Raw genomic sequence first — 27,074 nt, 5'->3', positions numbered from 1 at the left:
TGTTTATTTTTGGCTGTGTTGGGTCTTCGTTTCTGTGTGAGGGCTTTCTCCAGTTGCGGCGAGTGGGGGCCACTCTTCATCGCGGTGCGCGGGCCTGTCACTATCGTGGCCTCTCTTGTTGCGGAGCAGAGGCTCCAGACGCTCAGGCTCAGTAGTTGTGGCTCACGGGCCCAGTTGCTCCGTGGCATGTGGGATCTTCCCAGACCAGGGCTCGAACCCGTGTCCCCTGCATTGGCAGGCAGATTCTCAACCACTGCGCCACCAGGGAAGCCCGATGTCCTTTCTTAAGACCGGTTACCTTTTGAGTCACTGGACACAGGGGATATTATTTCTGCATTTTAGTCCTGCCTGTAGTTTTGTGGCTTTCTTTTTGAATACAGTGACCCATTAAACTCCCAATACAAATATAAGAGAGTCCACATGCAGGATGGGATTCTTTCTATTCTTGAAGTGAGTGGTGTTCTGAGAAATTGCCTGGTCTGTCATGGCTGTATAGGGTGCTGGGTACGCCATGGAAAAGTTTGTCCTGTTGGTTGCTTCATAGGAGTCGCTGCTCTGTTGCAGTACTTTCATCTGGGAAAATTCCTGTGTCCTTCAGCTGTTGCCAGTGTACACAGGGAGAGGTATAACATGTTAGAACACCTATGGTTTGCTTTTGGGTTACCTCTTCTCTAGAAACTTAAACGTAAAGAAGTTTCAGCTGTCCTTGGGAGTCCTCTCCACCCTCACCCGAACACTCATTCACTGACTACATATCTTATAGGCCAGGCTTATTAAATGAGATCATTATGGGAAAGGAGAGTGGGAATTTTGCAGCTTGCACATTTAGAAACTCTTTCCTCTTCTTCATTTCCCCTTATTTTAAAAATGACACTTTTTTGCTCCTTTTTTTTTTTTTTTGCAGTTGGTGCTAAAGGAATTTGAGGGTGGTGGGTCAGTTATCAACCTTTCCTGTGCGTGCTTTCCTTGAAGGCCCTGGGGAGGGGGTGGGGCAGTATGTACTCAATGGCTTTTGCAAATGGAATAGGATATAGAATTTTCTCTTGGCCTTCTGAGATAATACATAGATTGCTCAATTCAGGCAGAAATTGGTTACGGGAAAGGCTGGGGAGGTAGGCAGAAGGGAGACATCTGTTGCTTTATGATGGAAAAATTACCAAGTATAGGTATCGATAGCTTATAAAATGTCCACTGGCATTCCTCCTGAAGGCTTTGATGTATTTTTCTCAGGAGCAGGCATGACCAGCAGCATTTTTCCTTTGGGACTGACATTTCCATCGGTCCTATGAGTCTTTCAACCCATCCCACTCCCTGAAAGCAAGACACCCAGCAGATGTTACCGTATCTACAATGCTTTGATCTGAGAGGTGTTCCCAGGGTGAAGCCTCATCCCACACGGGCACAGCTCAGCTCACTGTCTTTTGTCTCGATGGACACCTTGATAACATGGTGTCTGAAGAAGAGATCGCTTCAGCATGGGTTCCATTCTAACAGTAACAATGTGGTAGAAATGTGCTTGCCAAGCCGCAGTTCCTCACTCCTGCCCATTCTTATCCTCGCTTCATCACTTCCAATCCCCTCATCTCTTTGACCTAAAAATACCCTCACTTCTTGGAGCAGAAATGGATATGACCATCAGCAGTAAAGGGGAGCAAACTGGGAAAGCTCTAAAGTGACCTTCCTGCCCCTCCAAACCCCAAAGCCCCTGAGTCAGTACAGGCAGAAGGCCAAGTTGGCCTTTTGATAGCTAGTTTCTTTTTCTGCCATTAACTCTCTCACGAGGTTCGACGTTAACTAGTTTCTAAAATGAGCAAGTTACGGGAGTGAGTATCTTTTCCTCCCAGTTCTCTTGATTGCGAGTCAAGTCCTCCCCGTTCAGATGGTGGGTTATAGTGTTTCCCACGCTGCTTACTAGAGTGGTACCTCTTTTCCAAGACAAGGCCAAAAAGACATGACCTTGGAGCAGGAGAAGGTTTAGGGGCTTTCCCGCAGTGCTGCAGTTGGACCGATGTGCTGATTCAGCTGCAGAGACTATTGACAGGAGTGTGTGTGTCTGTTTCTCTTTCAGAAGTGCCTAACTGCCAGTCGTCCTACATGAGAGGGGGCTACTTCTCCAGTAGCCATGAAGGTAAGTAGCTCGTTAAAAAATAATAATATTCAAGGAAGCTTAAAGTTGCTCAGTTTCCAGGCTAAGATTTGAGATCATAGTTTAAACCTTCCTTAGCTTGTGAACACGAGAGTTCACTTATTGTGATCCCCAGTTATCTCACACACAGGGTTTGAGGCATGCTCTTGACCTGTGAGGGCTGCCATCCTTTTCCATAGTAATGACCCTAACTTTTACGAGGAAAACACGAACCGTCTGGTTTCCACCCTTCCATACAAGGAGGTTATGTATACATAGCTGTAGATAACGCTATCACCTAAACTGGCACTTAGGAACTACGTCACGGCTTGAGATGGTACCTTCAAGAGTTCTCTTCTGAACGCTGAAACAGGGAAGGATTTCTCTCTTAGAACACGTTCCCCAGAAGTATGTCCTGTTTTCTGTCCTATACGTCTCTCCGTAAATACCTAGAGCAGTGTGATTCCCCAAACCTACAGCATCAGTCAGCTTCACCTGGGACTTGTTAGAAAAGCAGATTCTCAGGACCCACCCCAGACCTGCTGAATCAGAGTCTCCAGGGGAGGGGCCCAGCGCTGTGTTCCAACAAGCCCTCCAGGCGATCGTGATGCACACTCACATGAGAACTACTGCAGAGTCGTGAGGCTCAGCTTTGGCTGCACATTAGAATCCCCTGGGGAACTGTTAAAACTTCTGGTGTCCAGGCTTCACCCAGAGCAATTAAATCAGAAATTCTCAGGTTAGGGCTCAGGCGTTAGTAGTTTGTAAAGCTTCCTGGGTGATTCTCATGTGTCCCAGGGTGACAACCACTGTTCTAGAGTTTTAGAGAAAGTTTGAAAGACCCGGTAAAATAGCACTGTGAAGCATTGGCTGGTTATTGTGAGTGATTGGTTCACAAGAGTGGTCTCTATGGGTGGCTGCCTCCCACTGACTTGGTTAGAGGAGAGACCCAGTGTGGCTGCCACGGGCACCCGGGGATATTCCGAGTGAGTGTCCAGCCCTGGGAAGGAAGGGCTGTCTACTGGACCTCTGGCCATGATCGGCACAGCTGTGTGGGGCTCTCTTCCAGGTTCCCGAATGTTTCTACAGCAGCAAGTGATGTCTGCAGCAGGCGAACTAGAAGGGAGTGAGGGAAGAGAGGGAGGAAAACACTTTGCATGATTACAACATTTAGAAAGGAGCATGCTCTTAAAGGAAATATTTTTAGTAAGGCATCGGGCTGCTTACTACACACAGAATATCTGCGAGCTTGTGTTTTTCCCCCACTTCTTCCCTGACCCCATACACATTGAAGAAATTAGTTTCAAAGAGATCTGCATTCTTAGTTGCTCTCAATTACCCTGACATGGTTTTTCTCTCCTCCTTATACGGGCTTGACCACAGATGCCCGTGAAATAGTGAGACAAGTGTTTCTGATTGGCATCTGTGATTACTAAGACAGCCATCCTGCCTTAGCGTTCACCTGGAATCTTTGCATACTGTTTTGAATCTTTCATTTCCACTTTGTCCCTCAAACAGGTTCTTCCTTCCTGCCACCTTTATTTGAGTGATTAGATGGTTGTGGCCACAACTGATGTAACTGCTGTGCAAATTCAACTGACTTAAATTTCACTTAAACCAACAGCATCTTCCAGATGTTTTAGAGAACCACATGTGGCAATGACTAGAAACCACAAAGTACACCAAAACGATACTCATGGGCAGGGCTTCATCTGATTAGTTTGAAAAAACAAACCTAGAATTTAATCTAGATTTACATTTTTTCCCTATATACTATGAACTGTGAATGTATTTTCTTTACCTTAGAGGAAGAAAAGCTCTAAAAATAACATGGCAATTTTAACAGGTGTGTAAACTTTGTAGTTTATTTATAATGACTTTATAATAAGGCTGTTAAAACATCACTGGATAGCAAAATCCATGTGGAAATTCAGGAAATACATAGCTTCCTGGTAGCCAAGGCAAAAAGCATGAAGCATGATGGATTATGTAATTCTTGTTAATATAAAGTATAATAGTTTGTCATAAGTCAGTTTCCTAGTACCAAATTGGAAAATAAATTATAGGAGTCCCTGAGTCCCTAACTTAAAAGTTAGTATTGCATTCTTAAATCTTTTAATGGAAACTATAGATTCCCTCATATTTATTCAAATATTTATTGAGCACTTATGTACCAGGTGCTATAAGGAGGCTAAGATATTCAGGATATGGTCCTTATCCTAAAGGAATTTAGAATCCATGACAGAATATAAGATAAAGCTCTCACATTATCCAGTTAATCTCTTAATAGCACTTATCACAATGTACAAGTACTTACTGTCTTAATTTCTTATAACTATCATGTATTGCACACTTATGTACCAGGAGCTATTGTTAGCTCTCTATTGTAAAGATAAATCGGTCAATGGAACAGAATATGTATCAAGTCATTAAATTCTCACAAGCCTATAAGGTGGGAATTATTATCTTCCCCAGTCTTCAGATGAGGAAATTAACTTGAGAGAAATTAATTAACTTGTTCAAGGTTACACAGTTAACCTAGGTCTATCAGTCTGGCTCCAGGGCCCACACTCTTCACACTACACCATGTCTCTTTTTTCCCTACTTTGTTGTCTGTCTCCACCAGTTGGGATGCAAGCTCCACGAGAGCAAGCACCGTCTGTATTCTTCTGTCTACCCCCTTCTAGCACAGTGCCCGGCATATATATTTATTGGATTAAATACTAAATAAAATATACTTTCTTTGTAGTTAAGCAGAGGAATAATGCTTGGGGCTGAGGAAACAAAAATGAATAATACAGAACCTTAAAACAGTCTGTTTCCTCCAGGTTGGGCAGTGTTTTCCCAACCCCAGGCCTCTTTAAAATTGTGCTGATCCTGCCAAGAAGAACTTGACCCGGGCTGATTGTGAAGAAAAAGAACAGCTTCTTTCTTGGCACCTTTACCCAAGGATTTTAAGTCAGATCAAATCCCTCTCAAAATCTAATGCTAGCCCTTCACTGCAGAGCCCTTCACTCCTCTGCCCTCCCCCTACCGCATACCTGACACTCATAGGCCTGGACCCCACGCCGGACGAACTGATCAGAGAACCGAGCACAGGGAGCTCCACCGAGCAGACGGGAGCTCCTGGCGCTTCCTCTTGAGCAGTGTGCGGGTAGAGGGGAGTACGCTGGAGCACTCGCCCCCTGAAACAGGCTGGACCACAGGCAAGGGTGTGGTCCCATCACGCCTGTCTACTAACTGGCTTTGGCTTGAGCCGCTGGCCTTGTCAGGGTGCCGGGTGACCTGGTGGTCAGCGTCGAATGCATATTAAGGGTTGGTGGGTTTAGAATGCCAGACCATCCTTCTCCTTGACACCTTCCACTTTTTGCCCTGCCTGCCTTTCATTTCCACTTACATGTGTTGTTGGACCCAGTCAGTTCCCCTTTGTTTTCTTGTCTATACAACGAATAAGTTTTATTGACAGCAAGTCTCTTCAGATTCCTTCCACAGTGTCTGGAGGTGATAATACCTCCAACTTGTCTTTAAAATTATTGCTTGTCACAATCCTCCACAGGCCCAAGTCTTCACTCATTTGGCATTGTTCCCTACCCTCCAAGCTTTTTCGTAATTGAATGAGGTGTGTGGGCAGCCTGGACGAGCAGTAAGAAAGGTTGAAATTAATATTTGCTAAAAGGAACACGGCGAGACCACGTATAGATCAACCAAATCCACCCAGTAAGGCCAACTGAAATAGATGAGATGTCTTTTCAGATACAAAGGCTTAGTCACGGCCACGCTGATCCAGGCAGACCTCGTAAGCAAGATGCGAAGGAACGTTCTGGCGACTCGGTGCCTCCCTACAGTCTCAGCTCTAATAGCAGGAATTGATAACTGCTCTGACTGAAGCGCAAGTTCAGTTCTGATCGCATCAGAACAGAACACCTAAGTCCTGGTGAAGTTGAAGTTCCCCCCAAAATTCAGTCTGGCATAGATAGAGCAGTTCGTCAGGCTGAGGACCTGAAATGGTAGAATCCTGTTTTAGTCCTTAAATCCAGAGTTTTCAGAGAACACAGTTTGTTCAGCAACATGTTCTTTCTAAATTCTCCTTCAGGTTTTTCATATGAGAAGGATCCCCGGTTGTACTTTGACGACACCTGTGTTGTTCCTGAGAGACTGGAAGGTAAGTAGCCACATCCAGTTTGTTGCGAAACTGGAAGGTTCAAGATGTCAGAGTACGCTCATCGGTCTTGAGGCCAAATTAGCGTTTGCCCAAATCAGCTGAGAAACTTGAGACTAAAGTACCACATATGTGTCTTTGTCCCAAACAGGCAAAGTCAAGCAAGAGCCCACCATGTATCGGGAGGGGCCCCCTTACCAGAGGCGAGGTTCCCTTCAGCTGTGGCAGTTCCTGGTTACCCTTCTTGACGACCCAGCCAATGCCCACTTCATTGCCTGGACAGGCCGAGGCATGGAGTTCAAGCTGATAGAACCGGAGGAGGTAAGCACTGGAGTCTGGGATCAGGTGATTTGATTTGTTGATGTTTGTTCCTGTTCTCCATTGAGCCTTTTTTACGGTGTTAAATATGCTCTTCCTTCTCATTCAGATTCTAGCCTGGCCAATGGGCTTGGCAGTGCCTTTTCTATTAATAGGACAACTTACAATTCACAGACAGAGTTCTCCACTGCAGAATATATAAAAAGTATTAGTAACACTTCTGCAAACTCTGGGGAGGGAGGCCATGAAGACTTACATTCTAATAGGGTCTGCTCTCTCTCTTGGAAAGTCTTTTTCAAGAGTTCTTTCAGTGATACCAACTTGTTTTGGTGTCAGCCCTCATATATCATAGCCTATACCAGAGGTTACATGAACAGAGTGTAAGACATTTTGGTAATATACTATAGGTTGCAACTACCCCACTGGGTATTTCAAATGGCTCTAACCTAGAGAAATAAAATTATCAGAGATGGGTCAATCTTAGGAAGTTAGATTTTTTTTTTTAAATGTAGTATCACAGTGGTTGAGAGAGGACACAAACCTTCATTATTTTGTTAATAGAAAAAGGAAACATTTTTACTGTCTGTTTGCCAACACTATTGACAGAAAGGCCAATGGACAGAACCAATACCATTTCTTCAAAGGGGGAAGACATCATAGAACTCCTCCTTTCCTGAGTATAACAAAGTAAATTAAATCAGGCTCTGAGTTTGGCATATTTCAAAAGGGGTTGTTTTTTGTTTGTTTGTTTTGGTTTTATGGCCGCGCCACACGGCTTATGGAATCTTAGTTCCCCGACCAGGGATTAAACCGGGGCCCTCAGCAGTAAGAGCTCGGAATCCTAACCCCTGGACCGCCAGGGAATTCCCGAAGGGGTTGATTTGATTTCTGTCTGATTTAGAATCTAGAGAGATTATAAATAGAAAAGAAATAACATCCCTGAAAATCCGACATATGCTTCTTTTGGTAGCATGTACTTAGGTGTTACATATTAAACCAGCAGAGCAAAACGTATCTTTGGGTTGGGTGTGATTGGAATGGGACCAATGCTCTCGGAAGGAGTTTGAACAGGGACTGCAGTTGTAGATGTTGTTCCATCAATTCCAGGGCTCACTTGAGCACACCAAGGGGACAGGTGGGCATGGGGGTTAACAGCAGGAGACTTGGAAGAAGAAAGTGGCCTGAAAGTTAAGATGAGCAAAGGAGAATGTGTGGATTGGAGACTTAAGGAGAATCCTGACTGATAGGAGAGGAAGGCAGGCTTCATTAAAGGCAGTTAGAGAAGATACATGTATGGTATTCCCGATCTTGCATCATTCACAAAAAAATGGAAATGTGTCAACACCTCATATTGTAAACGGTTTCTGTTAAGAGTCAGTCTACCTTCAAAGCCAGAGTTTGGTACTGCTGTGTTTTTCTAAGGGTGTCTTTTTGGCTAAGTCGTGTTTAGAAGTGGAGCCGTGTTTGCGGCTTCCAGCCACACTGGAGAGCATCCGCCCTGCATTCTTTTCCTCATAACGTGGCCTGGTTTATGTGAGGCTTGAGAAAAGCATGTCGCCCAGACTCACTAAGGCTTTTTGAAAGTCAGTCTGTCATGTGGGCAGCCCTTATTGATTTATCTCATTTCAAACAGGAGCTTTTATTACTTTATTGCCACTGCCTCTGGCCTAAGCACAGGCTGTATAGCTGCAGGTAAACCTGGTTATGACCCTTTGTAAAGCTGTTATTGAATCTGCTGCTCTCCTACCAGTGGTAAAGAAAATGATGAACAGATGGCAAAGGGCCTGGCTTTCTTAATAACGAAGCTAATACTAAGCCAGAATGCTCACATAAATGCCAAGCAGCCAAGTCACAGGGGAGGCCTGTGGTGGCCTTGAGCCTCCCCTCAGCTGGTTGGACAGCTTTGTTTCTTCAGGAAGTACTTCTTTCCGCCGCACCTTGAAATCCCCGAGCATTCCATGAACTCCGAATATTCCATTCTCTTAACCCAGGATCAGCTCTGTTCCACATGTGCACTTTGGCCTCGGGACATGCAGCATTTGAATTTTTTCGCTCTCTAATCCTGTGTAACTTGGAGGGCCCTACTCTTGTTACTGTCAGGAAGATACCAACTCCTCGAAAAAGCTGTAAGAAGTTGTCATGGGGGAAGCTTGAAGGGTGAAGCGGAGGAGGAAGCTGTTTGGGCCGTAATTGTAGGCAGCTGTGTGGCTGAGTAGTGCACTCTGGGTAATTATCCATAATATCCATTACACTGTGCATGGAAATTGTGGTTTTGGAACTGCTTTTGGCAGGCCTCCTAATCAAATGTCTTTTGATTGTCATCCAGCTTAGCACCCTCTCAATTATGACTGACTCGGCTTTAATCTGGAGCCATTTTAACTGTGAATCTGCATTAATGAATATTTTGGGGGGTAGGGTTGTTTGTTGAACATGTGGCAGATAAATGATGCCATGGGGAGGTTTAAAAGGACGGGCTGCTAGAAAGAGCCGCTCCCTGCGCTGCGGCTGCTCTCTCTTAAAAAGGGAGGAAGAGACATGTGAGGTTTTTTTGTTTGTTTGTTTGTTTTTAAAACTCCTTCGGCCTCCATCCTCAAGATGCATGCTATCAAAGTAACGAATGTGAAAGATGAAAGAAAGGAGGATCTGGTAGCAAGCTATTGCCTGCTCCCCTCCCCCCAGAAATGGGACAGCCCTAATTCCCAGCTGCTCTGCAGTTGTGCTGCATCATGATTACTGCAGAAGGAGCAGCCCTGGTGAGGGCTACTGAATCAGAGGGCCCTGGCCCAAGAGGATGAGTCAGTAACTATGGCTACCAGAGCTGCTTTGAAGTCTGTGCATATATAAAACCTCTCTCCAGCAAGCTACTGCATATGCACGTGACAGCAAAGAGAGGTCACGGCTGAAGTTGAAACATATTCACGAATTGTTTTCCACCACTGAATGTAGTAAAATGATGAGGCTGGGCTTCTTTTAAGGGTCCCTGCATCACTTGTGTCTGACAGCAGTTCAAGTACAGTTTCATGGTGTCATTTCTTTTGAACAGGTAAAAGGACATGTATTGATCTAACAGGTTCTTTCTTACCCCTATTTCTATTGGTTTAAAAATAGAAATTGGTTAAATATTGAAATTGATTAAAAATTGGTTAAAAATAGAAATTGATTAAAAATTGGTTTTATCTTCTCGGGACTTCCCTGGTAGCCCAGTAGTTAAGACTCCACGCTTCCACTGCAGGGGACATGCGTTTGATCCCTGGTCGGGGAAGTAAGATCCTGCATGCTGCTCGGTGCAGCCAAAAATAATAATGTTAAAATAAAATGTTTGTCTTCTTTAACCAGGGGATGTATTTTTGGTTAATTTTGCCTTTTTGGCCATTTCAAAGAGTTGAACGGGTGCAATGTGGAGAAAGGGGGAGAGCCAGGGATAATCGTGTGTGCTATGGGGGCACAAAGCAAACGAATGGAAATTTAACTTTCACACAGTTTCTTGCAAGGCAGAGTGGAATCGTGGCTATTGAATTACTGTAATATAATTAGGACAGATGCATTCTTCCTTACTTATCAGATTATTTTTGGTATTTATTAAAGGTCATCTTAGAATCCTGAATTCAGAAGATGTTGCTTTCATTCTGCCCCAAATACTTTTAAAGAATACTTTAAGTGAAATGTGGTTTTATGATCCACCTTTTCCACTTGCAGTCTCCCTACTTCTCATTCCATGTTTGTCATCTTTTTTTTTTTTTAATAAAAAGGAATGTAGTTATTTTGGTTTTTTAAGTTTCTAAAACTGACCCAAAATGTTCAAAACATGATCCCTGGTTTGCATACATTTAAAGACCTCATATTTCCAAGGTTATTCTTCTCTTACCTTGACAGTCATCCTTATAAGTAGGATTTGGGATGTTGAGATACTTGAGAACAGAAATTGCTTGGCTGTCCTGCTGAATTCCACTAGGAAGTTTTCTTGCTATAAGGCCTCTTTGCCCAAAGCTCCAATTACACACCCCCCCCATCACTGCACCTCAGAGGTGGACCAAGTTGGATATAATGCACTTCAGAACTGTTTGGGAAGCCCTGTTAATTTTTCATTAAGTGGATAATGGTGCTACATGTTTTAATGTCCATTCTGCAAGTCTGCTGGGAGCAGGGGATTGGATGGCAGCAGGCTGAAATGATCCGACTCCCCTTTACTCCATGAGCTGCTATAAGTAAACATCTCCCAGCCCCTCTCCAATCTTATTAGAATTGAACTTTTGCTCTGCTGGCCCATTAGCAACTCACCAGTGTGTTTCTAATGTTTCAGGAATGACCATTCTAATTATTCCTTATTGACTGCTACAGAAACCATAGCACTTAATGGCAACATGCTAATGGTCTATGGGTATTGGTCGATAATTCATATGTGGAGAAACAGTAGAGAGCCTGCTTCCTCTGGGACGCTAGCCGAGCTCTCTGCAGTCTTATTAAAGTGCTAGGATTTTTCCACCTCTAGGTCTCACCTCTTAGCATTTGACTGAATCATCACCTTTGCTGAATGTTTGGTCTTGAGGGAATTAAGTGCTTTTCCTTCCAGGTCAGAGAAATGGGTCACTGACCAAAGCAGTCAGGTTCTAGAACTGGCTCTCCTGGGATTGGGAGAAAACCACTAAGCCCAGGGAATGAGTTTCCATTGCTTTCCTGTCTCTTCAGGTCGCTCGGCGTTGGGGCATTCAGAAGAACCGGCCAGCCATGAACTACGACAAGCTCAGCCGATCTCTGCGCTATTACTATGAAAAGGGCATCATGCAGAAGGTGAGTGATTACTAGAGACGCTTAGACCACTCTGACCACTCTCAAAGAAAATGTCAAGGGTTTCTGAAATAAAACTGTATGTGATGACTGGGAGGAAATGCCAGCCTCGTAAGTAATTCTGTGATAGGAAAAACATCTTGGAAAAACTTGAGTTAAATGAGATAATAAAGAGCACCTTTAATGCTGTTGGGTATGTGAAAGCCAAAGGTTGTGTGTGGATGACACTGTAGGAAAATTAGCCTCCTCTGCTTTAAACTGTCTCTACTTACAAAAATGTCCAGACATTTAGGCCAACTGTTATATCCATAAAGGAGCAAGTGAGGGAATCGACTTGAAGGTCTCCCCCTCCCATGAGAGCTTAGGCGAAGTCTTTAGTTGAAACACCGAGACCTCCAAATATGTTGGTTTAATACTCCCAAAAGTGTTAGGGCAGTAAAAAAAAATCTTATTTCTCTTTTAGAACCTTAGAAACTGGAACTCAAGTTAAAAACCCAAGGTTTGCAAAATGGCAGAATCACCTGGTAGCAGGTAGCAGAAAAGAGGATGAAGGGTAATTTTGAGGAAGCCAATACAAAATCCTTATTGTGATAGGTGGTGAAGAACCACAATCTTAAAATCCTGTGGATAGGCAGAAGATGAGAATGGCAAATCTTTGATTGGTTTCTCTTAGCCACCAGATTTTATACTGTACTGTTGCCCAGATTCTAGCATTTACACATTTAAGCAGCCTACATGGTAGATGCCAAGATGCACTCAGAAGTATATGGTCATTGCTGCTGAGAACTTGTCTACGCTGAAGCCAGGTTTATCTTTCTCAGAGGCAGGTGGTAATATGACCCCATATTCCTCTCATCTCCTTAAAAAATATTAAAACAGCTTTTCATGGAAGGTCTTCTGGATAAGATCCAGACTTTTTAATGCTTCATACAGGCTCAAGGCACCATTAAACCCTCATTTCCTCACTTGTATTTGGCTGCTTTCACTAGCCTAGCCATCTTTCTCTTAATATATTTGTTTACCGAACAATACGTATCATTCATGTAAGTTATCAAGCATACTATAAAATGAAAAAAATACCTATTAAACTACCGTCCTACTTAAGAACACTCCTAACGCCTTCATTGCCTGGCCAGCCCCTACTTGTTTTCTCAGTAAATCACCTCTTTACTCCAAGAATCTGAAGTTCTCAGGCTGAGTTACATGGTCCCTCTTCTGCTTCTGAGAGCACCTGGGCTCATCTCCATCACTTCCCCTACTGTCTGTATTGTAAGTTACTCCCTGGCTTGTCAGTATCTGCCGCAGGAGTATCAGCTCCTTTAGGGCAGGAATGAGGGTTTGACTTCAGTGCTTGGCACAGAGTGAATACTCTAGGATGGGTGGTCACCCCACCTGACCTCCCCCCTTTTATTTTTAAAGCGTTAAAGTCAGTGGGGCTTTAATATGTGCACAGAGTAGTGCAGCCGTCACCACAATCAATTTTAGAACATTTTATCACCTTAAAAAGAAACCCTGAACCCATTAGCAATCACTGCCTTTTTCCCCTCAAACTTCACACACACTCTCTCCCCTTTTAGTTTTAACATCATCAGGTAGAATCCTAAACTCAGGAAGGAGGGCCATTACTCCTTTGCTGTTCCCAACTCCAGATCCAATCTGAGGGGATGTAATCAAGACAGTTAAATTGAACTAATGGCAACGAGTTGTCCCTATGAACTTGTTCCTAGGTTTTCTAAGGAAGTAGAAGAGAATTTTCTGAGAATAAAACAGGCAAAAAGTAGAGGAAGGCACAGGAATGAGACTTGGGGAGCTCAGATCCAGCACTCCCATTTATTTATGCTTTAAGGAAAGTCAACCTTCCAAAGCCTGTTTCCAATAAAAATGTAGATAATAGTCCCTAATCTAATCTCAAAGGGTAATATATGTGAAAACATTCTAGAAATAGTAATGTGCTATCCAGTGTAAGAGATCATTGTTATATTTATTACATGACCCATGAGTAAATGAGAACTAAATAAAAGAGTGGTAGCATGCCCGTCTAGGGAGGGACTTAGAAAAGCAGTAGTCCCATACCCTCGGTTTTTGAAAGGGAAAATTGAGGCTCATAGAGGTTGAGACTTGTTAGCGACTGAGCCAAGGCTGGGAGCCATCTGCTCCTGGCTTCTGAGCTGGTATCATTGCCACTATGTCCTCCTACTTCTTCCACATACGTGAGCTGACTGTTGGGCCGGGGAACCAGAGATTTAACGTAAAACTGGCTTTCAAACAAAACAACCCAAATAGGGATGATTGATTTTATACATCTGCCACCCTTAATCAAGACCATTTGGTTCTCGTAATATTATAATGCATAAAATTCATATAAAGGTAGATATCAGTTCCTTCAGTGTAGCAGAACCATGGAATGAGTAATTTAAAACTGCAGGTAAGCCAAAACACAGTTCTGTTTGGTTTTGGAACAAACTTAAAATTCCCACACAGCTCTCTGAATTCCTAGCCCTTCAGAGCAAAGCTGTCCTGGGAAGACTGTAAACTTTGGAGGGAACTGAACACATGGTCTGACTCCTGCATCTTTCAGTCCGTATATCTTCCCGTAATATCAGGCACCAACGTCAGCATAACCGTTGTTTCTAGGCTGTGAGTATAACACAGTGAGGATTTTCTTTTAAAAGAACCTAATATGAGTTTGAAATTCAGATATTCTTTTCAACTGCTAAGCTGTGGTGTCAACACTTGGCAGGTAACAGTTTCCCACAGTTTATCAAAATAAATCTGAATGATTTGGATAATCAGCTACCAGTGAGCCTCTTGGTCCCTGGCTCCCTGAGAGCTTGGTGACTTACAAATATCTCGTTATTCTTCCCTTGGTGCCCTGGCCCCGGCCCACGCCCTGTTCCAGCTGGGCCTCATAAGGTGTGTGTTTTCTCTCTCAGGTGGCCGGGGAACGATACGTCTACAAGTTTGTCTGCGACCCCGATGCCCTTTTCTCCATGGCCTTCCCCGACAACCAACGTCCGTTCCTGAAAGCGGAGTCTGAGTGCCACCTCAGCGAGGAGGACACCCTGCCACTGACCCACTTTGAAGACAACCCTGCTTACCTCCTGGATGTGGACCGCTGCAGCAGCCTCCCCTATGCCGAAGGCTTTGCTTACTAAGTTTCCGAGCAGCTGAGTGGCCAAACCCTAGAGCTAGCAGTTCCCATTCAGGCAAACGAGGGCAGTGGTTTTGTTTGTGTTTCTGGCTGTTCCCAAAGCTTGCCCTTTGAGTATTATCTGGAGAACCCAAGCTGTCTCTGGATCGGCACCCTTAAAGACAGATACCTTGGCGGGGGAGTGGGAACAGGGAGGGGCAGAAAACCACCAAAAGGCTGGTGCCTCAGCCCTGAACCTGACAAGGTTTCTGGGAAAGCAATTGAAATGGAGCCTCCTTCCCATGGACAATATATGCAAAGCAATACCTTGTTCAGGTTAGTACCCACAAACCAGGACAGAGTGTGTGACAATCTGCATTGATCATGGACTACTAAATGCCTTTACATAGAAGGGCTCTGATTTGCACAATTTATTGAAAAAGATGTCACAAACCCATAGAACAGGAGGTAGGCAAAGTTGGGGAGGCTCAAACCATGAAGGGTTACAAATATATCTTAAAACTCAGAGAGCTCTTCCAGCTTAATCTGAAATGTTTCCTCTTGGTCTGGAAAGAAGGGGGAAAAGGATGAACAGCTGTTACCCACTCCATGGTTCTCAAATAATAAAACCATTGCTACCCTTGGGAACCTTCTGGCCATGTGGTCACCAAGTAGAGCAAGTCCCCTTTCTCTTCCCAGTCACAACATGGCTGTGTGTGTGGATGGCTTTAATTTTAGGAGAAGGGTGATTAATACTTTTGACAGTATTTTGTTTTGCTTTGATTCGGGGGATTGTTTTGTTTTGGTGGTTGTTTTGGAAAAACAGTTTATAAACTGATTTTTGTAGTTTTGGTATTTAAAGCAAAAAAAAACAAACCTTTTGGTAACTGTGCACTGCGCCCTTTAAACGGGGCAGTGCCAACTTATGAAGACGCTGCAGCTTGAAAGGGGCTTTGCTGGGGGCGTCCCCTTAGCCGAGTACAAGCCCTCTTTTATTGCCTGCTTTGTGCTTTCTGCACCAGACAGCCTGATGGAACATTTGCACCTGAGTTGTACATTTTTGAGGTGTGCAGGGCAGCCTGGACACACCGTTTAGATTCTATGTGTATAGTCCCCCACGTTCCCTCACATGCCCTCTCTGGAAAGCATATGTACATAATACATGTCATGTCCATTTGAAACCTGGTCACCTGGTGGAAACCCTAGGTAGGGATTCTTCCCTGGGCATGACTGATGACAATTTCCATTTCAGTTTGTTTTGTTTTCCTTTTTCTTTAATTTTTGGACTTTAAACCCTGCATATGATTCAATAGGGTTTGAGACATATGTGCGACACTGACAGGTAAAGCAGTACTAGCATCTTAGTTTCCTGCCACTTTAAAAAAAGGTTTTCTCTGATTGCTGTATTATATTGGGAAAGTTTTAAATAACCCAGCTAAAGCTATATGGAAGTTAAGCTCAAAGTAGTGGAAAAAGAATTAGAAAGTGGTAGCACCTTGCTGCCTACTGATAGGATTCTGTGCTTCCCCTGACACCTAGCACACAAAGAATGACTATGCTACTCTTCATATGCGAAGGACAGTGCTTTGAGTTGTTTTTCTATTGATGGAATGCTCTGTAGTCTCAAACAGTCCCCCTGGTGACCAGGAGCACATTTGTGAAGAGGGTCACAGAGATAAGGGGTGCATTTTATAGCTATGGAAATACAAGATTTTCCTATCTTGGAAGCTAATTAGCCCACAAAGTTATTGAACCTGTAGCTTGGGCCTTAATTAGCATTGTATTCTAATCAAAGGACTTTCCAAACCGGTATTTATAGCTTTCTAACCTACACATAGTCTATACATAGATGCATATTTTACCCCCAGCTGGCTAGAGGTTAATTTGTTGTAAATGCTGTATAGGATTTGTTTTTTCCTTTCTTTACTTATCCGGGTTTGGGTTTTGTTGGGTTGTTTTTTTTTTTTTGATGGATTTATGCTGTCTTAGCAAGTACGAAAAGAATCCTCTGTAGCCTGAGCTCCCCTCCCCTGCTGTAGCCACGTGGCCTGTGCTGTCACGGGACACAGGATGGCAGCATCACCGTTGCATTCCCATCGGACTCATGCACCTCCCTGATGGTTTTGTTTCTTTGTTCTTGTTTTTGCTTCTTTCCAGAGTGTGGAAAGTCTACAGTGCAGAAAGGCTTTAACCTGCCAGTTGATTTGAAATACTTTCCCCTGTGCAGGGCCGTTTGCATCCTGCCAAGCTGCGTTATATTCTGTACTGTGTACAATAAAGAAGTTTGCTTTCAGTTTACCAAGTGCTTGAAACCCGCCTCTTTCTTGCCCTCAGTGGTCTAATCTTGAAGCAAGCAGAAGCCACCTGGCATCTTTCTCTCCCCCTCTCAGCTGTTTAGCCTTAGACTGTGGAAGTTGATGGTTTGTGTACAACTGCTCTCTTGCCTCATTTCTTAAGCTCTGGCTAAACATTTGACCCAAGAGAGTAGGAGAGGAGAAAGCAGAGAGGGTTTCCTAGCCAGTGGTGAGCTGACACCACCCCCTCTCCTTGAACCCATCTACTTGCCAACTTTTAGTCAACTTTTTTTAAAGCATAGCTCACGCTTGGGCCCTGGGTTGCGTGAAAAGATCACTAACTAGGCTAGGAGTCCGAGTTCCAAGACGCATCCAGCTCAGCTCCTTAGATGGATTCTTGGAAAACCAGACAGAAGTTAAGAAGACCGCCCATTCCCTAGTTTTCCCCCCAAAAGGTTTGACCTTAAGGAGTAGAAATTTTACTAATAGTTGTTCCCTCAAAAACAACAACTTAGGAAGATTTTGGCTGTTTGTTCTTTCCAGCCATAGAGCAGTAAAAACCTTTCTTCCGAGTTTGAACCATGTTACCGAACCAGGTTCATTCTAATGCTCAGCAAGCCAAAATGCTGAGACACCGAGGTTTGCAGCAAAAAGAGAGCTTAAGGGGAAAGCAGCGAGATAGACGAGAAAACAAGTCTGAAAACTATCTCCTATAAGGCAAGGGGCGGGGGTATTTATAGGTTTAGGAATAAAGCGTCAGGGCCGACTGAGGCGTGGGGAGCACGGCGAAAGGTGATTGGAAAAAGGTGCGGGAATCGAGGTTCTGCACTAGGCTATAGGCCTCTGCACATCCTGAGGGTGGAGTTTTCAGCCCTCTGTGTCGAAAGGTCACCCAGCGGACACCGCGCATGCCCAGTTGGAGGGTCCGTGCTCCTGTCCGGTCTTAACCAGCCCAGCTCCAACTAGGTACACACAGCTGACCGCAAGTTCCCGAGAATATCTCAGGCAAACATTGTTTAGGCCACGTGCTCCTTGGAGGACATGGTAAGTCTTAAAACCACGTTGATTAGTGAATGCAGGTGAAATGAGTTTAACTCATGATTTCGGGAATATATATATCACTTGGGAAAAGTTTGCAGGGCTCTCTGCAGTATTAGGCCTTTTAGTGTTCTCATTTCACCCTTTTTCTGCACCTTAATTTGGGCTTTTCAAGACTCCTGTTACAGTAGAGAAATAAGTAGATCCTTTTTTCAAGCCTATAACAGAAGGCTTTCTGTGAATTTATCTGCTATCTTTCTTTCACTGTTTTACAAGCCCTAAGTGTAGAAACATCTGAGCCTGAATCGGTGCACAGCCGCTTGAATCGAAGCTTGTGAGGAATGAATGTCTGCCACATAAACCCATTGGCTTCGACAGATTAAGAGATGCTTGGGGAGAAGGCAAGGGAGCCAGGACAAAGCAAGCTCTGCCACTCAGCTTCACCATGATAAGACTTTGACAATCAGCTCCCTATTATTCAGGGGCTCATTATCCCCCTGGGCCCATATCCAGATCGTTAACCTAATGCAGGAGGTCACCAAACACTGGGCCTCCCTTCTCCTGTTGGGCACTAGGATAAGAAAGCCCAGAAAATGTGAAGTTTACTCTTCATCGAGGTCCCCTTTCTCGAGCCAAGTCAAGGAAACAATGCTTTTTCAGTTGTTAGATGACAAAGAAGTAGTGTGAGGGCAAAAGAATGCGGTTTTGAGAGCCAGAGTATGTGCAGAATCTAAATTGTAGTGCAGCTGGGACAAATGTAAACGAATGTGGGAGAAAAACACTCACGTACCCAGACAGTTGGCAACCTTGGAGAGACAGTCCGTTGCCCGGTGGTACAGGTGGCTGGAGCTCAGTGTGTGGCTTCTAAAACACAAGCAAAAGGAGAAGAAGCTGGAAAATCATCAGTTTTATCACATATACAATGTAAGCATTGATCTTATTCAGCACAAGTGTATTGTACTTAGTGGGATGGGGGTGAAAGAGGCACACAGACAAGCCACTGTGTCCTTCTGATCCCAGCAAAGACACCAGTGTCCCATTCGGAAGGGGCCCCTTGAATGACCAGCCTTTACTTAGCTCCTCCAATTTAAGAGCTGGCTCTACACCCAGGCCTTGTTGACCTTGGCAGTGGACCTCAGATAGCTAACGTTTGGATAGCACTTTACAGTTTACACAGTACATTTTCATCTGCATTATCTTTTTGGCAGACTTTCTTAAATGGTAACACTTTGCTGAAATTGAATCTGAAAATATTCACGGCTGTTAGCCTACAAAATTACTTTCTTGGAATGTTCTCAGTGGCTACTGTGGAAAGAGGACTGGACACTGGGAGGTGGAACATTGGGGCTCTGGCCCCAGTTCAGGGATTGATTGGATTTGACTAGATGATCTCAGAGGGCCATCCTGGCCTAACCTCCTACATCAGTGAGGACACTGATGAATTGTTACTTACCAAATCTGTTAGGAGGTAAAGGAGAAAGGAGTTCCTTGGAAATTCAAAGGGGGTGTGTGTGTGTGTGTGTGCATGTGTGTGTGTGTGAGTGTGTAGGCAGATTTAACAGTTAACATCATTCTCACCTTTGAGCAAGCTCTGAAGATTGCTCAGTCCCACCATTAAAGGCATATGTTTGTTCATTCCCTAAGCATCCACAGAGCACCTACTAGACGCCAGACACTGCTAGATACTGAAAATAAAGGTTTAGGCTGGCATTTTCAAATAAATCCCTGTTCTTGACCTTGTAAATGTTTAAATGCTCTACTCTCCAGCTCCTACTTCAACACTACTGGCATTGTCTTATTCTGACCACATTGACCAGAGGCCAGGGAGGCTGGGACATTTATCCACCAATTCCTGCCCCTACTGGTTGAGGGTCAACCCCAGGGAGGCTAACACTCCAATGTACTTCCTTCCAGGAAGAAAAGAAGAGCAGGTATCAGTGTGCTGGGCACTGCTGGCAGATACAGTAACTCAGGGGGCCAAGGAGACCTGGAGCAGACATCATGGTGTTCGCTATGCCCACCTTTAACACTAGCAGGGCTCTCCTGCATGACCTGGCTTCTTTGTCTCCATACTTAAGGTGGGTGATTCTTTGCTTCCATCATTCCATGAACAAACATATATTAAACATCTGTTGTTTGTGAGACACCATGATAGACGTTTCTGCAGGGGGGTGGGGGAGAGGGACCTCGCAGTGAAACCCATCCTCCCCTTAGACAGCTCACAGGCTAGTGGGGGAAATATTTGTCTGCATGAAACTAGAATACAAGTTATAGCATACTGAGTATTACTCACCCAATAAATAGTGCCTGTTCTATGCCAGGTACTGCTCTAGGATTCGTGGAGGGGAAAAAATAGATATAAATCTTTGCTGAGGATCTTACATCTGGGGAAGGGAGCAAAAAAAACAAATGAAAGTAGTAAAAGTACTCATTAGATGATGTTAAGTACCATGGAGAAAAATTAAGCAGGGAAGGGATATGATGAGTGATGGGGATGGGGGTTGCAATTTTAAATAGGAAGGTCAGGGAAGACCTCACAGTTGAGCAAAGACTTGACAATAAATACAGAAGTAGCCAGATGGTTATCTGAAGGGAAAGCATGTAGCCAGAGGGAAGAGCAAGCCGTGAGACTTTGAACATGCTTGGACTATTTATGGAATAGCAAGGCCTGTGACAATGGGTCAGAGGGAGTGAGACAGGGCACAGTAAGAGAGAAAGTCAGAAAAGTAACTGGGGATGTATCATCTAGGGCCCTGTAGGTTTTTTAAGGACTCTGGCATTTACTCTGTCAATGTTTAGCTGTTAGAGGTCTTGAGCAGAGAAGTGACATAATCTGATTTATATTTTAAAGGATCACTGGCTGATGAGTTGAAATCGATTGCAGGGGAGTAAGGAAGGAAACAAGACCAAGGAGTAGGCTATTGCAGTAATCCAGGTGGGGCGAGATGGTGGTCTGGACCAGGGCACGAGGAGGTCATGTTCTGGATGTATTTTTAGGTAAAGCCAGTAGGTTTTGGATTGCAGAGTGAGAGGAAGAAAGGAGTCAGTTACGACTCCAAGGTTTTTGGCCTGAGTACAGGGAAGAGTGAGGTTGCCATTTACTAAGATGGAAAAGCCTGAGGAAGACAAATGGAGGGTGGGAGTAGGGGAAGAAGAGGCACTGTGTTTTAGACAAAATAACTTTGAGATGCCTATTAGAAATCCAAATGGGAATGTCGACTTGGATATACAAGTCTGGAGTTTAGGGGAGAGATCCAGGCTGGAGAGAGAAATTAGGAGTCATCAGTATGTAAGAGAGTATTTAAAGCTGAGACTGGATGAGATCACTAAGGGAATAGGTCTAGGGAGAATAAAGAAAGCCCTGAGACGCTCCAAGATTAAGAGGTTGGGGAGATGAAGAACAGAGGAGACTGCAAAAGAGTGTCTGGTGAAGTAGGGATAACCAGGAGGATATTTCCAGGAGGCAGATCAACAGGTGCTTCTGATGTGTCAAGTAGGGTGAGGATGGGGACTGAGTTGGCAACAATGGAGGTCACGGGTAACTCACACAAGCCATTTCCATGGATTGAGAGAGATAATAGACAGAACTGGTTGATACTACTGGAATCCAAAGGAGGTTTGCGTTTACTCTCAGTTGGGGACAGGGATCAGAGAAATCTCCATGGATTCCAAAATCCTGGGTTTGAGTTCAGCCCAGTCTCTCTCACTAAGCCCTTCCATTCTCAGATTCTCAAAATCTGAGAGAGGCTTAGGAATCCCGGCCAGGTATCCTGCCCAGAAGGTATAGGGTGAGCCACTTGAGGATAAAGGAGAAGAGGTGAGGATGCTGTTACCAACACCTTTCCCATCCCTATGAGATTCTATTCTTGTTTTGTGCTCTTAAATTTCTTTTTTGAAATGTTAAGTGTTTTTTAAATAACTTTTTTTCATATTACACAATTAGCATATGTTCTTTGTAGAAAAACAGAAAAAGACATAGCCCAAATTTAAAACTACTCTGAAAACTCAACATGGAGATCAGAGTTAACACTTTACTTCATTTCAGATGTCTTTTCTCTGTACTGTTATTCAAATGGAAAATGTGGTTATACTATATATTGTACGTAGTTTTGAAGTTTATTTTTTAACAATATATTTTGAACATCTTTCCATATCATGAAATATTCTCCTACAATACCTGCCTGCATGCTATCCCAAAGTACATATGTAATATGACATATTTAAGCAGTCCCCTTTACTGGAGATTAAGGCACCACAAATATATATCCAAAACCAAGCCAAGTGATCTTCATCCCCCAAAATCAAATAAACAAAAAATAACAATTTGGGCTTTTCCTAGTGTTCCCAACTAGCAGCCAACTCCTATTAATTTTACCTTCTAAATATTTCTCAGACCCATCTCCGTCGTCACTGCCATAACCAATTTGCCATCATCTCTCACCTGGACTGTTGCAATCACCACCTAACAGTCTTACCACATCCACTCTTATCCCACTCCCACCCCTTCTCCATATTGTAGTCAGAGGGATTCTTTTTTAAGCCCAAGTCATTCCCCTTCTTGAGACTTTAATGATACCCACCGGAACACCTAAAATTTAAAAAGACTAACAACACCAAATGTTGGCAAGGATGCAATGCTTGTGGGACTATAAAACGATACAACCACTCTGGAAAACTGGCAATTTCTCTTTTTTCTACAAATAAGTAATATTTTGAGTTGGTAAAATGCTTTTCTGAACACACATTTCCGGTATCTGGTACAGTGAACCAAATGTCCATTTTTGTGTAACTCATGAAGTAGTGGTTTCATTTATGCCATCTCTCTCGCCAAAGTAGTAAAACCATTTGACATTGTTCTTCTAAGTCTTCACAACAACCCTGTGAGGTAGGTGGTATTGACCCCATTCTACAGATGGGGAGGTCTAGGCACAGAAAGTTTTAGTGGCTCCTCGAAAGCCATGTGGCATGACACAGTGTGGCAGTACTCCAGTGTTTGGCAATTTCTTATCAAAGTAAATACATATACTCTATGATCCAGCAATTTCTATTTTAAGTATTTATGCATGAGAGAGATAAACATGTGTTCACAAAAAGACCTCTGCAAGAACATTTATATAAGCTTTATTCACACTAGGCACTAAAACAACCCAAATGTCCATCAACAGGAGATCAGATAAACAAGATGTGGTATCCATAGAACAGAATACTGCTCAGCAATAAAAAAAAGAATGAACTATGGTGATAGAGATCAGAAAGTGGTAGCAAGGGTTGGGTAGGCATTTTATTTTACATTAATTATTCCTCCAAAAAATACGTATAGTCATTTCTTGGGATAAAACCAAAATCCTTAACTTGGCCTTACAAGGCAAGTCCTTGCCTATCTCTTCAGCTTCACCCTGCACAATTCTCTCCCTTATTTGTTCGAGTGCCCCTGGCCTTCTTCTGGTATCTCAACTGTACGTTGCTCCCTCTTGCTCCAGCCCTGAGGCAAACTGTTCCCTGGACCTGAAATGTTACACTGCCTCCAAGTCCATCCCTAACCTCCAACCAGCTCAACCTCCACACATACTTTAATCCCAATTCCAAGGTCTCCGCAGCTGAAGACAATCTACTAATCCAGGAAATAAGTGAATAATTTTTTTAAATTAATTTATTATTTTTTATTTTTGGTTGCATTTGTTCTTCCTTGCTGCGTGCAGGCTTTCTCTAGTTGTGGCAAGCCTGCACTACTCTTCCTTGCAGTGCACGGGCTTCAGTAGTTGTGGCACGTGGGCTCAGTAGTTGTGGCTTGTGGGCTCTAGAGCGCAGGCTCAGTAGTTGTGGTGCACGGGCTTAGTTGCTCCGCGGCAGGTGGGGTGTCTGTGGCCTTATTATGATTTTAGGCAGCCTCTCTGCTAATGGATGGGGCTGTGTTCCTGTCTTGCTAGTTGTTTGGCATAGGGTGTCCAGCACTGTAGCTTGCTGGTCGTTGAGTGAAGCTGGGTCTTGATGTTGAGATGGAGATCTCTGAGAGATTTTTGCCGTTTGGTATTACGCGGAGCTGGGAGGTCTCTTGTGGACCAGTGTCCTGAAGTTGGCTCTCCCACCTCAGAGGCACGGCCCTGATGCCTGGCTGGAGCACCAAGAGCCTTTCGTCCACACGGCTCCTAGCTTAAAGTTCTCTCTTATCCATAGAGAGATCCCTAGAAGCAGGAGGCATAGCAGGCCACACAAGGCCACATGGGGAAGCACCAGTGTTGGTCAGGAGGCAGGAATCGGCAGGTGGGATCTTCCTGGACCAGGGCTCGAACCCGTGTCCCCTGCATTGGCAGGCAGATTCTTAACCACTGTGCCACCAGGGAAGTCCTAAGTGAATAATTTTAATTGCCTGACCTTCCTAGATATGTTCTTTTCTACCATTGTATACTTTTTCAGCACTCGCTATCTTTTTTTCATAGCACGTCTCACAATTCTGAATTATTCACTTATTTGAAAGATTAGTTGATTGTCTTCCCCAATAGACTATAAATTCCATGAAGGCAGGACCATATCTATTTTGCTACTGCTTTCTCTCCAATACAGAGTAGATGATTGTAAAATATCTATTGAACAAGTAAATACAGTAATATGCATCTTTATTCATATGTGACTTTCAGGATAAATTCCCAGAAGATAGATTGTTTGGGCAAAGGGTAGGCATATTTTAAGGTTATTTATATGAATTGCAAAAGGCCCACCAAAAAGATTGTATTAATTTGTACCTGTATCAGTAGGGGACTACCTGGTTCTTACAGCCTCTGTCTACACTGGGCATTATTTACATTTACACATCTATTTACCATTCCCGTCTCTTCTTTCTTTATTCAAATGTTATTTATTGAGCACCTGTTACATACCGTGTACCAAGGTGGATGAATTAGATCAGTAGTTTTCACATTTTTTTGCTTACATACCTCTAAAAGAATTTTGAAAAGCAAGGCACCCTTTAGCACTATTTTAAGTGACATTTAATATTTTCCATCACATTGTTAAAAGTTGAAAAGTATATAATTTCCAATATATTGCAAATTATGACATTTTAAACTATAATTAGTCCAATTTAACAATGGATTCTATATACACAGCAATGTAATTACCACACATCACTAAATTATCACCATTAACTATCACCAAAATACACAATCTCTTCCTTAACCCGAATTTTGTCATTCCTTTTTATTCTTGATCCATATTTCCATGTGTGCCCACCCCCCAAATTTTATCCCAATATATTTTTATGCTTGGAACGTCTTTATCCTGCTTTTATATCTTACTTATCATACTTGTACACAACAAATTTATTTTAAATAATTTCCTTTGATGATAAGGCTTTACAAGTTAAATATTATTCTGTATTGAGTGATTATTGTAACTATTAGTTCATAATTGATCAAGACAACATAAATATATAGCCCAAATCTGATGTATATTATGAACAGAAAAAGTAAAAATTTATCAGAAATAAATCTCTCGATGATCTCATCGGGGTGGGAGTGTTATTGTTTTTTCCATTTGTTCATTGCAAGAATGAGATAGGGTTTAGCATCAATTCTATTCCTGATTTTCAATTTCAAGTAAGTGCTAAGAAATATCATGTGACAGAGTGCTAGCTGTCCACCAAAGTCATTTTTCTTCTTCTCTCTTGGTAATAAGGTTGCAGCCAGATATCTGGCTGGACTACATTCCCCAGCATCCCTTGTAGTTGGCTGTGCCGGTTGTCAATTTATTGCCTCTCAGCTCAAATTCGTCCTTTTTGTTTGCTCTGTGAAATGGATCTGGGCCCTTTAAACATCTTTCCTTTGCTAGTTGGCACTGAAGCTTTGTCAGTAGAGGGCACTGGTGTGACATTAAAGGAGAAGAGGGTTTACTTCCTAGATCCTGTGTGCAGACTGCTGATGTGACCACAGCTTCTCCAGTGTCCAGCTACTGCAGTGCACAGCAATCAGCTTCCAGCAGTTTTCTCTGGTGCCACTTATCTTGGGTGATTTTGTAGCAGAGTGCCTCTGCCCCCTGCCATGCTCATAGCTTCTCCAGTTCTTGTGAGGGCTCCTGCAATGCACAGTAGCCAGCAGCACCCAGCAATGAGCAGCTCCCCTGGCATCATACCCTCCCAGGCAGTTTTGTAGCAAAGTGCCTTGAGCAGCTTTCTCTGGCATCCAAAAGGGTGGATTTCCATCAAGTTCCACCAGCCAGACATTCCTCTGCCTTTCAATGAGCCATAGCCATGACCTCTACTGCAGTTTTACATTGTCCAAACCCTGCACATTCCAAAAAAAGCTTGACCTTTGCCTGGCTCCTGGGAATTAACCTCTAAGTCCTTGGAATATTCTGCTTGAGAAGGGTAACTTCGTTTAACTAGGACTTTGGGCCATGCAGGCAGTCTATGCTAACAATGTGATTTATGTGGAGAGTGAGGGGAGGCTTTGGACCTCACAGTATCAACTGACCTCTGGAAGGGCTGGAGACTGAGTAAGTAAGGTCACACATGTGGGCAGTAAGCCTTGGACAGCAAGGCTCAGGTGAGGTTCCCTCATTGGCAGTACTTTATAAATGTTTTCACACATCGTTGCTGGGAGAATTAAATGCTGTCCATACGACTCCACTGGGAGAGGACAAGTGGAAGCTTGTATCTGGTCTCCCCTGGACTCTGCCCTAGTGCCTTTTTCCTTGCTGATTTTAGTCTATATACTTTCACTCTCATAAACCATAACCCTGAGTACAAGAGCTTTTCTGAGTTTTTTGAGTCCTTCTCACAAATCATTGAACCTGAGTGTGATTTTGAGGGCTCTCAAATACACCTCTCCAACAAGGGTGACTCAGCCCTGAGGGTGGAGGAGAAGGAGGGACCCTTCCTTGGGCACCCTATCTCAGCTCTGTGAGTAGTATCTGTTCTTTATCTGCTATTTCTTTACTTCTGAACTGCCAATCTCTTGTTATTCCAATCTCCTGTTACAGTTAATAAATTCTTCCTATTCAAATTACTTCGTGGTTTCTCTCTTGACTGGACCCAGATAGTTACAGTGGTCATGTCACTTAGTTCTCACTGAGGGACAATAACGTGTGCTATTTATGGGCTAGGGCTATTAAGAAAGCATGTGTACTTCCTCCATGCTCTCCTCTAGTCGAAGAAGCCAGGGTCTCTGATTCACCACATGCAGAACACCTGCCAATTAAGAAATAACATTGGCGATGTTTGAACCATGTTTG

The 27,074-nt window shown here is 43.5% G+C and overlaps 1 protein-coding gene across 1 annotated transcript in view; it reads left to right on the top strand.

The window, feature by feature from the left end:
* The window catches only part of ETV5 (ETS variant transcription factor 5), a 55,975-nt gene extending 39,160 nt beyond the window's left edge, over positions 1-16,815 (top strand). The window contains exons 9-13 of the mRNA XM_036851279.1: positions 2,069-2,128; positions 6,219-6,287; positions 6,436-6,605; positions 11,289-11,390; positions 14,321-16,815. Of these exons, the coding sequence (XP_036707174.1) occupies positions 2,069-2,128; positions 6,219-6,287; positions 6,436-6,605; positions 11,289-11,390; positions 14,321-14,542 (623 nt within the window). The 3' untranslated portion in view covers positions 14,543-16,815. The remainder of the gene's footprint in view (positions 1-2,068; positions 2,129-6,218; positions 6,288-6,435; positions 6,606-11,288; positions 11,391-14,320) is intronic.
* The last annotated feature ends 10,259 nt before the right edge of the window (positions 16,816-27,074 follow it).

This window comes from Balaenoptera musculus, chromosome 4 (genome assembly GCF_009873245.2).
Source record: "Balaenoptera musculus isolate JJ_BM4_2016_0621 chromosome 4, mBalMus1.pri.v3, whole genome shotgun sequence".
In the NCBI taxonomy this organism is placed as follows: Eukaryota; Metazoa; Chordata; class Mammalia; order Artiodactyla; family Balaenopteridae; genus Balaenoptera; species Balaenoptera musculus.
Note: the sequence above shows the minus strand (reverse complement) of the source record. Positions and strands in the feature narration are given on the sequence as shown.